The following is a 17,522-nucleotide window of genomic DNA, read 5'->3' as shown; positions in this document are numbered from 1 at the left end:
CGCATCTCAATTTCCACCTCTAGAACCAAGACAACTTCTGCATGTTTTTACAACAGGAAGGATTGTGATGAACAGTCTAAACTATGCAGGCACTTTTATTCCACAACAAGCGACATCACAAGCTCACAACTACATTAAGTAATTAAAATAACTTGATGATGATCGTTGTGTCTGGAGATGACGCCGACGTGAGTCGTTTCGCCCTAGGTTAACAAGGCGCCGCGTGGTGTGATGATTCAGGTGGACAATCATCGTAGGCGGCAAGGCGAGACAAAGCTGCGACGACGGCGCCAATGGGGGATCTCATGGCCGGCAGTTTGTGGATGCACATGGAAGCAACTTTCAGTGCCTCCTGCAAATCCATGGACGGATACCGGCCCTGCAGTGCTGGATCTGCCATCCAGCGGAACTGGCTCCTGTCCATCAATCGTGTGGCCTGATCCAACAACAAGCTTCACATCATTCATGGCCAAAATTAACAAGAAACAACAAATATGTGAACCACGAGCTTGGCTATAGTTAACTTACCCATATGACAAGATTCTGATCCTCAGCGATGGCCTGGGCGGGTTCGACGGGCCTCCTTCCGGTGATCAACTCCAGCGCCGCCAAAGCTGTACACGTTCGACTCCATGGTCACCTTCCTCGTAAATGTTGTCTCGGGGGCAATAGCTAGCAGCGGTTCTGGTGACATTGATACACAATTGCTCATCCTCCGCAACTGGCTGACCAAGCTCTGCCAATCCATACTGGGATAGCTTTGGGTGGTAGCCATCTCGGAGCAAGATGTCCGAGCTACTCATGGGTTTGCGGTATACCACACCTTTGTGGTGCAGATACTCCAAACCCTTGGCCACACCGACAGCTATATTCACCCTTGTGTTCCAGTCTAGCAGTGCTTTGCCCGGAGACCGATCTGACAGCACAAGGTCGGTCCGGGGGTTAGTTAGTTAAGACAAACTCAAGCGATCGAATCATGAGTATGATGTACCGTAAAAATCTATTAATGTTAGTGCATATTGCATTCTGAAAAATCATTTGGACAAAAAATGATGTACTAGGGGTCGTCGAGCATCCTGTGATCCCATCAGCTCGCGGGCTGCCCGAGGGGTCGTCGGGCGGGCTGCGCAGCCATCGAGGAAGGTGGCGGTGAGGCTCTTCTGCGCCTATGTTCCGTGTGTGGGGCTCCTGGATCTGAGGTCGCGGCTTTAGCGGCGAGGGCGATGCCTTCCTACAGCAGGTGGGATGCTAAGGCACGTCCCCTTGGTCGCGCGAGTGGAGAGGCGGCGGTGGATGCAGGTCATGGCGCGAGAACCATCTCCGTCGGCTCCTGGCGCAAGATCTGAGGATGGTGGCTTCTCTGCGTGCAGCTCGGCCAGCCCCACCTTCCCGGGATTCCAGAGGCCTCTGGTTTGCCGTCTCTGGTGGTTGGATGACATTCTTGGGGCTGGGGACGTTGACCGGGGGAAACCCTTGGCCAGCGGTGATGGCCACGATGTCGATGCTGTTATGGGTGCCATCCTCCTACTTGTATGCGTCATCTAGGTCCGCCCCTTGCTTTCCCTTCCATGCGTGTCCCTAGTGTAAACAAAAAATCCATTAGATTTGGGCAGCAGCTGGTGCCGTCACCTTCGTGAAGGCCTCACCTTTGGACTGTGGGTGGGAGGGGGGAAAGGCTTTCGCGCATGTGTTTGGCCGTTGATGGCGACCAGTGTGCTCTTCAATAGTGCAACAGCTAGCCCAGTGGCAAGTCAGGTTCCCGCTGGAGCTCCGGCTATGTCCTGTGGCGTGGTGCACTTCTTTTCACTGTCTTTGGTGATTTGTCCGACATCTTGGGTCATGCGCCATGGTTTGTTTCAAAGGTGAGTGCCACGATTTCTAAGGTTGCTTCGCAAGGTAGTGCGCTCGTGCCTGTCATCCTTCCTTGTGCCACCGGTTGGTCCATGTCTATGCATGCTCTGGGGGAGCATCTCCGCCATGCCAATGGTGCGACGCCCTATGAACCAAGGGGAGAGGGCATGCAAACCATCTTCGGAGGTGGGAACAGATAGTGTAACGATGGTGTGTGGTCTCGGGGATTTGATGACACATGGGCTTCTTTCAGCGTTGAGCCACCTCCCTGACTTCGTCTCCTCTTCCACACGATCGCGACGTCGGCTGAAGGCATTGTTGTTCAAGCTTCCGAGTTTGTGATGTACGGTGTCTGTTAGGCGGCTCTTAGTTTCTTGTATCTTTCGTGGTTTTGTGTTGTTGTGTGGGTTTCTGGAGCTGTAAGGGCATCATTGAGTTAAGGCCATGCCCCGGCCTTGTTTCTAGAAAAAGGCCTCTTTGATTCACAAGAAATAAAAAATGCGGGAATAGGAAATAAGTAGGAACATAGTAGCATGCCACCTTGAATACAACATGATTGTAAGGGTGTTTGATTATGCATATGAAACATTTAGGATTCTTTCAAAGAGGTTTAAGTGAATGAAGAAAATCAATGAAATCTAGTACTTGCAATCATATGAATCAAACAACCAGCTTAGTAAAAGTTCCTAAGGATTGGAATCCTTCAAAATTCCTTTGAGAATCCTTTAAATTAAAGAAGTCCAAAAGTGTAACTTTAGTGACAAGTTGCATATCAAGAAGTAAAGAGAGGTTGCTTAGTCTTCATGCATTGGCCGACGGGTCCACATTTATATTAAAAATATCATCATGTAGTACAATACTTGCTCACACCCATATTAATTGTTGCTGCTTTAGTACAAGTTTGTACTCAAAATGGATTGAAGGGAGTACTAAAGTTATGCGGTATGGAAATTAAATTCAGGACACACCTAATGATAATTATTTTGTATTATCAATGTTGATATCATTTCTATAAAGTTGGTCAAACTTTACGAAATTTAACTTCAAATAAATCTTATATGAGGAGTAAAAAGAAACGGTGTGAGTACTTCTTATTTGAGGGAAAAGTTCCAATGTATTCATCAAATATCATGACAACACAAAGAACATCAAAAGTAATATAAATAAATTACATCCATGCCCGTAGACCACCTAGCGACAACTATAAGCATGGGAGGGAGCCGAAGGCATGTCGCCGTCATGGCCCCTCCCGCCTCGTAGTCAGAACAACCTTGTTGTAGCAGACAATCGAGAAATCGCTGCGCTAAGGATTAAAATGGCCAGCACACCAGAACAACAGATGCCGCTGATGAAGCGAAGCGTAGATCGGAAGTATTCAACCCACAGACACACGAAGATCGGATCCAAGCAGATTCACCAAAGATAAACACCGCCCGAATCCCGTGAGATCCGCTAGAAACACACCTCCACAAAGATCTCATCATGCTAGACGCACCACCTAGACGAGGGCTAGGTAGGAAAAGCTTATTCCGTCTTTAGGGAGGCGCCGCCTCCCACCTTATTGAATAAGACACAAATCCTAAACAAACAAAAGAAATACATAAAAATGAAGCAGGAGCCCTCCCATCGGTAAGGGCTGGGATCGACCGTACCTCCATGACCCTAAGGCCATTGCAAACAAGACGAATCAGCATCGCTGCCAGCAAGAGGCGGAGAAACCCTGGCCGCTTGGGAGTCGCCGTGGGGAGGAGAAAAATGGTTATAGTACTCGTACTAAGTTTTACCTCGAATAACAGATCCCACCTGCACTCCTTTACCTTTGTTGCATTTGTACTAGCTGCCTTTTTCATCCCCCCTTTTCCCTTTTCTTCTTGCAACACACGACTACGGACTACTAGAAGAAGAATCGACAAAATCACTAAAGAATAAATCGGAGGTCAAATTAACATTTTGGAAGATATGCATGGCAAGATTAGCGGTTAAGGTCGGATATTAGTATCACTATTGTATAACTAGCACACGGGCCCTCGCAATGCCAAGACACTATTTACATTATGCAGTGCCTTGTGTCTCATGCCTGCAATGGGTCCCGCTGTGACGAAGTCGTGTGGTGCATGACCCTCCCCCTATGTTATTATGTACACGTCGACTGCCGAATATGACTCACACAAATCATTTCCTCCTTGTTGTGCACTGTATAGCACATGTGGGTGCTCGAATCTTGAAGCCGACAGAACCAGGAGCAGGTGTCATAGGGTTCAACATAATTGTTTTGACCCTTAATCACGATTACGAGTTTAACATAAAATGATCCATTTCCAAAAGTAGTCTATCGCCGGTGTACAACTTACATACCAAGAATAAGTAAATAGTGTTAGCTTTAGCAACAACTTTTCTTTTTTGAGAAAGAATAAGAGAGGTTGTCTAAACTTTATCCATTGACTGGCGAGGCCACTCGTCATTAATGTCCCTATAGTACGATAATTTGCAAACCAACAAAAAATCAAAATGGATTGCTTAGTCTTCATGCATTGACGTGATGGAAAAAATCTATAGAGCATAGTACGCCTTCCATTGAGATTTTTTCTTAGAAAGAGAGCACATGCATGCATTGACTGACCGAGAAGATTTGTCGGTCATTGCTTGCTTGATGGACGGAAAAAATATATGAAGGTTTCCTTCCGTAGTACCAACTTTTAATGCCATCTACTCCTTGTGAAAAAGAGAGCATATACATGAAGAAATCTCTCACAACATGTTGACATCATCTGATTAATCACTAATTTCAATTTCTAAAATGTTTTATTTTAAAATCATTAATTTGATTAATGATTCATTTTCATTACTGACCAAGGCGGCCCGCAAGTCCGCCCCAACCACCGGTGGTGTGAAGAAGCCCCACCGATTCCACCCCGACACCGTCGCGCTCCGGGAGATCCGCAAGTACCAGAAGAGCACGGATCCGTAAGCTCCCCTTCCAACGTCTTGTCCGGGAGATCGCCCAGGACTTCAAGACCGACCTCCGCTTCCAGTCCTCCGCCGTCTCTTCCCCGCAGGAGGCTGCCCAGGCCTACCTGATGGGGCTCTTGGAGGACACCAACCTCTGCTGCCGGTCCTTGTGTTCCTCTTTCCTGCTTGCGCGTGAGACGCCACAGCCTCCAATTCCATGAGAGCGCGGTTAACCAGCAAAACGAACCCTTGAAAAGACTATTTGGTCTTATCACGTCGTCACCGGCGGGGAGGGAATCACCTGAGAAAAGTTTGAAAGTAATTGGTGACTGAGGACTCTCTGGTCTCAGCTGACGCACGACACCTCAGTCTCACTACGGGTGGCTTGTGGCCAGTGTGCCGAAAACGGAAACCCGCAACAGCCTGCAAGCGCGTCTACCCGGTCACTTTGCCGAAAACTGAAACCACCAACGACCAGCAAGCGTGTTTCCTCGGTCTCTTCTGAGTTGAATAGTCATCGTGGTTGCAGCTTGACCATTGACTTCTACAAAAGCATCCAAGTTATATAAAGTCTTTTTTAAAGATTTGTATATGATCACATACAGATAAATATAGGCGTATTTTAAATATATATAGATTCATTCATTCATTTTGATTCGTGCGTAGTCTATATTAGAATCCCTAAGAAGGCTTACATTTAGAAATGGAGGGAGTATTTTACAGACTGGTGCTTGAGTTTAGCTAGTACTGCTACAGAGTGCATCCCGCAAAAAGATATAGGTGTTTGAAGTTTGAACTGATGATCTTTATGTGTTAAAAAAACTGATGATCTTTGTACATAACCGTCCAATTTCGGCGGGGGCGACGGCCCTCAACAACCGTGACAAGAAGATCAAGCATCGTAGTATTTGTAGGTACAACGACGGTGGCCCTAAAATTAAGCGCCAATTAATTAATGATTGTAAATTTCGTAGCTAAAATGGAACTTAGTTGGAGCAAGGATCTAGTCTCCGAGTGTTGTCGTACCCAGTTCCATCCATCCAACAACAAATCAATCATTGTACTCCTCCCATTTTAAGGCTTATTTGATTCCCATGAATTCCAGAAGGCGAGAATAGAAAAAAATATAGGAATAGAGTAGAATGCATCTTGAATACTACATGATTGTAAGGGTGTTCAATTGTACACATGAAAAAATTAGGATTCTTTTAAAGAGAGGTTCAAGTGGCCGAAAAGTTTCCTACAAAATCTAGTTCAAATGAACCAAAGAAAAAAATTCCTATTGTTTGCAATCCTATGAATCAAACAACCTACATAGATAAAGTTGCTAAGGATATGAATCGTTCAAAATTCCTATGAGAATCCTTTAAATTAAAGAAGACAAAGAGCGTAACTTTGGAAACAAGTTACATACCAAGGAGAAGTAAAGAGAGGTTATTACTTAGCCTTCATGCATCGGCGGATGAGGCCACTCGTCATTAATGCCCATGTCGTATAGTATGGGAAACACTTCCTATCTGTAGACTGATAGGAGGCAAATATCAAACCATTAGACTGCCCTTGATTCGGTTGGGATCGGATGGTCACTGATTATGCCCATATATGTCCATTAAAAAGATTAAAAAAACACCCCCTCGTCCAGAAAGAAACCACCCACAAACCCTGCATGTAACATCTCCTTAATCACTCTCCCCGTATCCCTCCTGATTCCAATCGCACACACCGCCCGGAGCTCTTCCACCTCGCACGCACCAACCAAATCCCCTTTCCCATGGCCTCGCACGCACGAGCCTCCTCCTCTCCTCGAGCAGCGGGGTCGCTTCCGTCCCTTCCACCGCGCCGGAACACCACCCCTCCGTACGCGGCGCACTGCCCATCTCCAACCGGGTGTCCGCTGGTGCTATTGCCTAACCATGCGTCCTGGAGGATCAATAGATGGCCGGTGGATCAGAAACCATGATAATAAGCAAGCGTCCCTTTTGGCTGAATTTTTTTCGATGTGTTCGTTGTGTCGATGCAGATACTATTTTGAGATTGTATGGGTATATGCTTTCAAATTTTCATGCTTCGTATGTATCATATTTGTGCTTCTTCCTAACATACAATTCGCTTCATACATAACATAATTTTACTTCACGCAATGTAGTTTGCTTCCTATGTTTCATACATGCGCTGCGCTTCTATACTGTATTCAAGTTGCTTCCTTTGCATGTTTCATAATATTTTTTGCCTGTGTTTGAAATCAAGTCAAACAACTCATTTTCTTTTTTTTTTTGCAGGGTCGACAACAACAGAAGAGCATGCCTTGTTGACAAGTGAGAATAACATGACGGTTGATACAGGGCAGGGTGCACAACATGAGATTTGTTTGGAAGCAAACTAGCTAGCCTGGTACACCCTCAGTTGTCACACGTCAAAATCTTCACCCCCTCAATGGCGTCGACCCTCGCCGACGACATTGGCATCTCCATATTTGTGGGAGAAATGGAGGTCTTCAAGGCTAGGTCGGACACCATGGATGGAATATAGCGGGGTACTATGGATTATGAAGCACGATTTGTATATGGAAGCACATTTTTTGTATATGGAAGCATTAGTTTCACTCAATGGAAACAAATTGTGAACATTTGTATTTTTTTTCGATACACGTCCTATTGTGCTTGAAACATGTGTACATATGATAATGGTTATTTCTTTATAGTGAAGGTCTAATTTTCTTGGAAGCAATTATCTACTCGCTGGAAACAAGATTTTGATGTTTGGAAGCAAACTTTCCATTGAGTAAGAAATGATTTTTAACTGTAGCACGTTGATCGTGGATGCAAATTCATCGGTAGGCGGAAGCGCATTGAATTCACCGTGAAATAAATCTATTGCTCCAAAGAAAACAAAGGATCACATCGGCGAAAAAATTCTACATGTCCCCATGACTTAGAAACCACACTTTTGAAGCAATTTTATTTTTTATAAGGGGTTGTTTGAGAGCAAGTTTAAATAATACTGGAATCAAGATTGCTAAATCAGGAAGCAAACCACATAGCGTCCAAGCCAACAGTGCATGGAATCTTGCGTTTAACCAGCCGTAATCTAAGGGAATAGTAATGGCAATAAACCTTAGTTATCCATACTAACTAGCCGGACTCTGCTTTTACTATGCCTCATCATACGCTGGAGATTAACCCAATCCTACGGCATTTGACTAGTCTGATAGATGCAAAGCATCAGTAGTCAGTATTTTGATGCCTAGTGTTGCCTGTATAGTATTCTGCGTACCGAAAAGAAGTCAAGAGAGATTGCTTAATCTTCATGCATTGACTGACCGAGCGGATTGATTGATTTGATGGGAAAATCTATGAAACATATGCATGCACAGTTGATACTACGTTTCAAATGAGATTTTTTGTTGATTGACCGACTGAACTGATTTCTCTGTTGATTGATTAATTGATGGAAAAAGATTATGAATCATATGTATGCGGGTACCATCTCATTCCCAGGACAGTGTGCGTGTACGATTGATTGGTCGTGCTTTTTTTTTTCAACATCCGTGCATGTCCTACCTACGCACGCACATCGGTCCATGTAGGTTTAACACACACACACACACACATACACGAAGAGCACGCACGCCTATACAGTGAGCAAGGCACCGCAGACTTGTTCTTGAACTGAGAAAGTTTGAAAGGATGGAGTGATTCTCAGCTGAGACAGCACACTACTGATGGCTTGTGACCTTAAGTAGCCAGCACAGCTTGCCGAAAACGAAAACCATCAACTTACAAACAAAATGAAATAAGTAGCAAGTCCAGTGCTATTGGCGGTACGTCACGCGTCTTCTCTTCTCCGTGGTCTCCGGTCACTCCACTAAAGCCCCAAGCAACGAAAGTGAGGCAACATTGATCGCCTGACTCGGCCCTTGTCTTGACTTTCAACCATGCATGCATGCACGCAGGTCCTCCCAAATTTTTGCGGGACATTGCATCTGTAGAATGTTTATGCTACCAGCTCACTTCCACAATACAGTACGCATAGACTTTGACCAAATTTATAAAAACCATGTTAGATAAGTGAAAGAGTACTAATTAGCTATGCCTTTCACACCGTAGTGCGCATAGACTTCGGCCAACTTTATACTCTCTCCGTTTTTTTTTACTCCACATATAAGATTTATTTAAAGTCAAACTAGTAAAATTTGACCAAATTTATATTAAAATATATCAACATCTATAATACTAAAATTAAACAATATGAAAATTAATTTCATAATACATCTAATAAAATTAGTTTGATATATTTTACTATAAACTTAGTCAAACTTTACAAAAGTTGACTTTAACTAAATTTTATATGCAGACTAAAAAAATGAAGAGAGTACCACATTATGATAAAGAGAAAGAGTACTAATTGTACCCCGCAAAAAAAGAAAGAAAAGAAAGACTACTAATTGTGCCTTCCACACTGTGTGGATCGGTTCAGCTGAAACTTTCCGATCTTGCTTATGCAGTACACACATTTCCACCTCTAGAACCAAGATAAATCCATTAACACCGGCCAATCAACCTGTGCATGTTTTTACCTAGGATTGTGACGAACAGCCTAATACTATGCAGGTCAGGCACTTGTTATTCGTCAACAAGCAACAGAGTCACAATCACAACAAACAAGTAATATAACTTGATTGATATGATCGATGCGTCCGGATGATGTCGACGTAGGTCGTTTCTCCGTAGGTTAACGAAGCGCCGCATGGTGTGAAGATTCAGGTGGATGATCGTCGTAGGCGGCAAGGCGAGACAGAGCTGCGGCGACCGCACCGATGGGGGATCTCATGGCCGGCTCTTCGTGGATGCACATGGAAGCAACTTTCAGTGCCTCTTGCAAATCCATGGCCCTGCAGTGCTGGATCTGCCATCCGGCGGAACTGGCCCCTGTCCATCAATCGTGTGGCCTGATCCAACAGCAAGTTTCACATCATTCACGGCCAAATTAACAAGAAGCAGCAAATATATACATGTCAACCACGAACCCGGCTATAGTTAACTTACCCATATGACAAGGTTGCAATCCTCGGCGATGGCCCGGGTGGGGTCGACGGGCCTCCTCCCTGTGATTAACTCCAGCAGGACGCCGCCAAAGTTGTACACGTTCGACTCCATGGTCGCCTTCCCTTTAAATCCTGTCTCGGGGGCAATAGCAGCGGTTCTGGTGAAATCAATACACAATTTCTCATCATCGTCCACAACTAGCCGACCAAGGTCTGCCAGTCCATATTGGGACAACTTTGGGTGGTGGCCTTCTCCGAGCAAGACGTCCGAGCTGCTCATGAATATGTGGTACACCACACCTTTGTCGTGGAGATACTCTAAACCCTTGGCCACGCCGGCAGCTATGTTCATCCTTGTGTTCCAGTCTAGCAGTGCTTGGCCCGGAGACCGATCTGATGAGCACAAGATCGATCCGGGGGTTAATTAATTAACACAAACTCAAGCAATCGAATCATGAGTACTATGAGCAAAACTAATGTTTGGTAGCCAATACATACCATGGAGGTGATTTTGGAGAGAACCCAATGGCATGTACTCGTGAACCAAGATCCTGTTTTGGCCGTCTGCGCAGAAGCCAACAAGGTTGACGACATTCGGATGGCGCAGCACGCTCAACGTCATGACACGGGCAAGAAAATCCCTGTTGAGTTGCTCTGATGACGATCTAACAGGATCAACGGCATGCTGCAGCTTTATAGCAACAACCTAAAACGAATATTGTATGATGATCCACTCGCATATCAATTTCCCCCTCATGCATGCACGTCGATCATGACATCATGCATGGCACATATATGAAACTAGGTGAAGAATGGATTAGCTAGCTAGCCAGGATCATCACCTGATTGAGGCTCCTGAGGTAGCCTTTGTAGAGACTCGCCTCCCGAACGATGCGGAAGTCGTCTCTGAAGTTCCCGGTCGCCGCCGCGAGCTCGTCGAAGGCCAAGGTTCGTGACGCGGTGGCGGCGACGCTGCTGCTGCTGTGGGGATCGGCCAGGGGAGGCGGTGGGACTTCCTTCCTTGCCCCCAGGCAGAGGAAGCAGCTGGAACCACCCATCAATCTTCTTACCTCACCTTGTCGCCGGCGGAGAGGAAGCCACCGCAGTGCTTGAAGGAGAAAGTTTGCTATCAGCTGACACATCGGCCGCATCGGCACCGCACTACTACCGGTGGCTTGTGGCCTTAAGTAGCCATCACTGCTGGCCGAAGACGGAAACCACCAACGACTTGCAAGCGCGTCTCCTCGGTCACTTTGCCGAAAACGGCCAGTAGGCAGCAGTATTTCTCTGACCGTGCTCTCATCTCTTCTGAATAGTCACCGGGGTTGCATTTTGACCATCGATTTTTTTTACAGACTATAGTACAGCACGACAGAGTGCATCGTCTCGCAAAAAAGAAATTGTGCGTGCTAAACATGGACACCTCCATTTTTTTTTCAAAAAAGGGACTCCCCGGCCTCTGCATCAGAACGATGCATACGGTTATCTTATTAAACCAAAAAAATAAGTTCCAACAAGGTCTCAAAGTCTTCAACTGAAAAGTGAACACAACTCACACAGAGCCAAAATGGGCTAGAAACACAAACTAGCCAAATAAAGGACGCCACACCCGGCTGGCAAAAAAGAGATAGGTAAACTAATTGCCTATGTTATTACATGATCGCCATCCCAACCGGATGAAGATATTCCGAGCTATCATCTCCCAGCGGATAGATCCAGTAACCAAACGCTCCCTGGCTTCCGTCGGAGTGAGTAGTGACCACGAACGGATCAACGTCGTGGCTCTGAAAATAACCTGCAAAAAATGAATGTGTGTTGTCCTGTTAAAAACCAAATCATTTCTGCAATTCCAGAGCGCCCACACCAAGGCACAGACTTCTACACGAATATGTCTCGCTAACTCGGACTCTACCTCGTTAAGACACGTTCCAAATAACGTGTTGACTGAACTCGGTGGAGTAATATTAAAAGCAATATGGATCGTCATCCATAAAACTTTAGCTAGCGACAGGACCTACTAGGTGTAGTTTCTGTGATCGGGATCAAACATGGACACCTGCATGAAGCCATGTATATGTGTGTGTGTGTGTGTGTGTGTGTGTGTGTGTGTGTGTGTGTGTGTGTGTGTGTGTGTGTGTGTGTGTGTGTCAGTGCGTGTTTGAACTTGAACTTGAACTGATGAATTTTGTACATAACTATCCCACTACTGCCACTTGTCTTCATTGTATAATATACACTTTTGATCGTCATTTTTTAGGGAAAAACTTTCGATCTGATCTTCAACTGTCACAGTTGTATAAAGAACACTAGAAGTAAAAATTAGGTCCAAGTTTGTAGACCACCTAGAGACGACTATTAGCACTAGAGCGAGCCGGAGGCGCGTCTTTGTCATCGCCCCTTCCTCATCGCCGCCAGGCAAACCTTGCTTTTGTAGACAACCGGCAAGTCGTCGTGCTACGGCCTATAGGACCAGCGGACTAGAACAACAACCTCCTCCGTTGAAGAGAAAAGTAGATAGGAAGGATTCAACCTGTAGACACACAAGCGCCGACGAACAAAGACCGGATCGACATGGATCCACCGAAGCTTTGATCATCATATTTGACAAGATCTATTGTGTGCATAGAATTGACCATGAGTAATACAATACATCATTTTTTGTCCAAATGATTTAGCAGAATGCAATATGCACTATAATTACCAAAAAGAAGTCAAGAGAGTTGCTTAGTCTTGATGCATTGACCGACCGAGCGGATTGATCGGTTGTGGGAAAAACCGTACGCACGGATGATACTATCTCTCAAATGAGATTTATTTTTTTATTATTTTGTTTACCGAGAGAGCACATGCATGCATTGACTGACCGAATAGACTTGTTTGCCAAGACGGTTGATTGACTGGTCAGGCGTGTTAGGCACGCCGGTACCATACGCCACACCATCCCAGGACGGTGTGCGTGCAAGAACGACTGGCCGTGTTTTTTCAGGCATCCGTGATTCCACACACACGCCTACACAGTGAGAAAGGCACCGCGCGTATCCGGAAGGACGGAGCGACTCTTAGCTCATATGCCAGGAGCCGGAACCAGTAACTAGCCAGTGGTAAACCGGACGGAGGCGCTGGGAACAGGAGCGCCGGTTCAGCCACACACGATGGACCCACCTCGTCAGAACAACGTTGTGCCGCAGTATGTTCCGACACTCCCGGAGCATTACTCCAACCCGTTAGACAACATTGTGGCCGCCGCTTCACAATTGGCAGCCCTCCCACCTGACGGCGAGTCACTAGTGGCGATTAAGACACGATGGGCCAGAGAGCTCCTTCAGACAGCCTTAAACCAGCAGCAGGCTTATTCGCATAGTCGTGAGAGGATTCATTCCACCCCCCGTCCGAGTCGGAGCTACAGCAGGCACGTTGAGGATGAACCGACTGTATCAAGCAATGCACGTCATCGTAACTCGCCGCGAGGATACAACCCGGCAGGTGGAGGTGCTAATGCGCAGGATGTGATGGATCATGGTCGTGCACATCGAGAAGCCGAGTTAGCAGCTCTGCATGCAGCTCGTCAACCTACTCCGGTTCGCCCTACCGCTTCAGTGGAGCCAGGCGTGGTCTTCAGTTCTTTCGGGGTGCCGTGTCTTACCCCCGCTTTACGTAATATACGACTGCCCAAGGATTTTAAGGGACCTCATAAGGTGCCCAATTACACCGCCGATTTGCAACCAGAGTCATGGGTTGAAAGTTATGAGATGGCAATGAAGATGTTGGATGTGGATGAAGCGGTGTGTGCTAAATACTTCACCATGATGTTTGAGGGGACAGCTCGTACTTGGTTAAAGAGCTTACCAGCTAACTCTGTCGGATCATGGGCCGAGTTAAAACACGGTTTATCCAGATTTTAAAGATACTTGTAAGCAGCCGATGTCAATTGTGGACCTGGCCGCTTGTGTTCAAGAGGATGAGGAGTCTACAATCCATTGGGTGAAGCGGGTCTCAGCTATTCTGCATTCGTCGGATCGTATCAACGCGGATACATCAGTGCTAACGTTGGAGGGCAATTGCCGGTTTCTACCGTTAAAGCTGAAGTTAGGAAGGCTCAAACGTCACTGCAATGACATGTCAACGCTTATGGCTGCTTTGGTTAAATATGCCGATTCAAATAGTACCAAAGACCCTGACTCAAAGAAGGACAAACCGGGAAAAGGGAAGAAGAACGGCAACACCAAGGGACAACAACATAACCTGGCAGGTCATGGGGACAATGGTAAGTGCAAAGCAGACAATAGTTTGGACTTTGTGGCTAACACCAATGCTCCGACCGTGGTTCCCCCCGCCGGGCGGGAACAGGGTGTGGCGGTACTACTGCCGCGTGGCTCTTGATCGCCTCCCGTTGAACGCCCTGGGACTGGGACAATGTTCAGGAGGTGCTCGGGAAGGAGTGCTGGCTCGACCTCATTGAGCGGCAGTCGCTTACCAAGACCAACCGCTCGGCGCTCTTTGCATGGCTCTGGACTTGGGATCCAGACAGGATTCCGCGTGCTTCCGACTTCAACATGCTCAACATGCCAGACGCGCACCGATCGCGAGGATCCTTGCCAGAAGGAACGCCCACGGAGGAGGGCAAGGAGGGGCCTCACTTCCCGGTCCTAATCCACCTGGACATGGTTAAGGACTACACGCCCATCCCCGACAAAGAGGTCCATGAATGGCCGCGCATCTACACGCACAAAGGCTGGCGCATGGGGATAAAGGATGGCGAGGGCCGTGGCCGTGCGGTTGCTTCGGCTGGTTCTTTCAACGCCGGCCGCAGGCCAGACGAGGACAGAGATGAGGGAGGCAGCAGATGCCGCGGCCCGCGAGGCGGCGATGGGTCTAAGAAGAGGTTCTAGAGAGGGGTGCGCGATCAAGCCCAATGCATGGACACGGTGTCCTATGACCCGCAGCCGCGCCAGCATAGGCGCCGTGAGACAGGTCCAGACGGCGCCCAGGATGTCGAGCTGCAGCAGCTGAGAGCCTCCGACGCGCGCGACATGGGCGGTGCACGCCCCGTTCCAGAGACCATGCTTTAGGAGCGGGTGCTCGTGACCCCGTCCTTGGAGATTCTGCCCGTACCGCCCGTGGCAAAGTCAAGGGAACAAGCCGACTAGCCCGAGGACGATGATGCCAAAAGTGATGCCCAGAGTACTGCTGCCCCCCCGACCAACATGCGCAGTTCTGATGAGTTGCAAGCGGAGCCGGTTCTGCCGCCCTCTGATTTGGCTGCCCGTGCCCTTGCTTGGAGGGGTGCCGATGACTGAGGAGCGGCGCTCGCCGGCCTGATGCCACTTTACTCCCCTCCCAGGCAGCAGCCTCTCCTCTCCCCAACAAGGCAGCTGCAGCACTAGAACATGGGCTCCATGTCCTGGCATACCGTGGCTTGGCCGGATGCTGCTTCCATCACCGCTGCTGGAGCAGCCACTTTCTTCAGCCAAAGCAGACAAAGCTACTGTGAACTGCCGCCGCTGCCACCGTCTCTGGGACCCGATGCATCAGAGGGATGGGTGCTGCCCAACCCACCCCCATGGGCATGATGGAGACGAGCACGTGGGTTCCAAGCTTCCTGGCCGAGAGCCCCTGCTGGCTCGCCGGATGGGGATCGGCCCAGCTAGCGGGCCTCCATTGGGAGCCAACCTCGGCCACAGGGCCCGAGGTGGTCTTCGGTCCCGACGCGGCGACGGCCCAGGAGCAAGTCGGCGCCCTCCTCAACCAGGCTCACATCCCGTCTGTGGAAGAAACATGCGCCAGGAGCGCTTTGGCGGAGGCCAACCTGACAGGCCTGGGACTCTTAACAGCGATCACGGCCAAGGTGTCCGAGCTGCAGATATATGAGCAGCGCGCCTTCATCAGCAAAATCGCCTCGCTGCTCTCTGCTTCGCTGCTAGGCACACCCCCGCCCACGACCAATTCGTCGCGCCCAATCAAGCAGCGCCTCCTCGGTGCAATGAAGAGCTCCAGACAGAGTGTTCGGCTACGCTCCAACTTCTCATCCTCAAGGCGCTCGCAGGCGGAGATTAGCGTCAAGTTAGGATTCATCAGGAAGGCTAAAGACTTCACTGATGACATCTTGCTTCAGTACATCAACTTCTTCCGCAGCCCCATTCCTCCTGAGAACGTGGCAAAGCTAGCGGAGATCGCGGGACTAAACTCCCGTCCCAGCTTCGCCTGCCGGATGCTGAGCTCCAGGCCATCCTAGATAAGCTCGCTGCCAGGGTGGCTTAGCGTGGTGGCCGCCCCCTGCGTTCTGCATGCATGCCTTCCTAGTTTCCTTATGTTTAGCTATCATCTGAACCTGTTTCATGTTGAGTGTTGCGCCCTGAGGGCGGTCAGGCGAGCTTTCGCCCCCATCTGTATCCTGTGTGTCATGGCAATCAGTGCCCGGTGGCTGTTATGTGAGTCAACTTTGTTTCCTTATGAATGAACAACTATCTCTGTTAAACTAGAACGTGAGGGGATTGAACGATATAGCAAGGAGGGCAGCGGTACGTGCGATGCTTGATCGTATGCGCTACTCCATTGTCTGTATCCAAGAATCCAAGCTCTCGGCAACCTCGGACAGGGACCGGGGAGAAATCGTAGGGCCGCGTTTTGATGAGCATGTTGCTCTAGACGCTGATGGCACCCGCGGCGGTGTGCTGCTATGCTGGCAATCACAGGCCTTTAGTGTTACCAACGTCACGGTGAGAGACTTCTCAATCACAGCATGCTTCACGGCGGTCGGTGGTGGGACTACTTGGTCCCTAACCACCGTCTACGGGCCACACGATGATGCCAGAAAGCCGGCCTTCCTTGGGGAGCTCGCCGCTATCCACAACTCCATGGGAGGGCCCTGGATGGTGATCGGCGATTTCAACCTAATTAAGAATCCTGAAGACAAAAACAATGGCAGAATTAACCGTAGATGGATGAACAACTTCAGACGCACCCTCAACAAATCGACCTTACATGAGATTCAGCTGATTGGACGCCGTTACACGTGGAGCAATGAACAAGACCCGCCTACGCTTGTGAGGTTAGACCGCGCGTTTTGCAATGTTGAGTGGGAACTTCTGTTCCCAGGTGCAAAACTGCTGCCCCAGTCATCCGCCATCTCGGACCATTGCCCCCTCCTCCTAGTAAATGATGTGATAACTAAAACGAACAGAAGATTCCGTTTTGAGGCATATTGGCAATATATCCATGGTTTCCAGGAGGTTGTCAACCAGTCCTGGACCCAACCTGTTGGGGGCGCCTGCCCCATCACTAGTTTCAACTGCAAACTACACCGGCTCAGCAAGGACCTGCGTGCGTGGAGCAAAACTCTCGTTGGGGACATCCAAAAACAGCTGCTGATGGTTAACGAAATAATTCTGTAGCTAGACACAGCGCAAGACCACATGGCTCTCAGTTCAGAGAAGAAGGACCTAAGGTCAAAGCTGAAAGCTAGATCACTGGGGCTGGCCGTCCTCCTGAAAATTAAGCTGAGGCAGAGAAGCAGAGTCCTCTGGCTTAAAGCCGGCGATGCCAATACGAAATTTTTCCAAAGAAAAGCCAATGCCAGGCATAAGAGCAACACCATCCACTTGCTACAAAGCCCATCTGGACCGATTTCATCTTCAGATGGAATGGGCACATATGCACATAATTATTTCCAGAGCATCTT

The 17,522-nt window shown here is 48.2% G+C and overlaps 1 protein-coding gene and 2 pseudogenes across 2 annotated transcripts; 1 reads left to right on the top strand and 2 right to left on the bottom strand.

Annotated features, from left to right (window-relative positions):
• Positions 1-208: 208 nt before the first annotated feature.
• On the bottom strand, positions 209-5,019 carry LOC147992351 (putative serine/threonine-protein kinase PBL7; annotated as a pseudogene).
• Positions 5,020-9,111: 4,092 nt separating this feature from the next.
• On the bottom strand, positions 9,112-10,986 carry LOC125537783 (putative serine/threonine-protein kinase PBL7; annotated as a pseudogene). The gene is made up of 4 exons (XR_015615267.1): positions 10,687-10,986; positions 10,343-10,550; positions 9,846-10,237; positions 9,112-9,748 (listed from the first exon to the last, which is right to left on the bottom strand). The product of XR_015615267.1 is annotated as a putative serine/threonine-protein kinase PBL7 (transcript).
• A 5,385-nt stretch (positions 10,987-16,371) lies between these two features.
• Positions 16,372-17,235, top strand: LOC147992350 (uncharacterized). The gene has a single exon (XM_087539008.1). It carries the CDS (start codon positions 16,372-16,374, stop codon positions 17,233-17,235), a length of 864 nt encoding a protein of 287 aa, XP_087395134.1.
• Positions 17,236-17,522: the final 287 nt, after the last annotated feature.

Source organism: Triticum urartu, chromosome 1A (assembly GCF_056163025.1).
Source record: "Triticum urartu cultivar PI428250 chromosome 1A, HENAU_Tu73, whole genome shotgun sequence".
NCBI lineage: Eukaryota > Viridiplantae > Streptophyta > Magnoliopsida > Poales > Poaceae > Triticum > Triticum urartu.
This window is presented reverse-complemented; position numbering and strand designations above follow the sequence as displayed.

Coding starts and splice junctions, on each gene's coding strand:
- LOC147992350 (XM_087539008.1), top strand. CDS start 16,372: ATGCTTGATCGTATGCGCTACTCCATTGTCTGTATCCAAGAATCCAAG.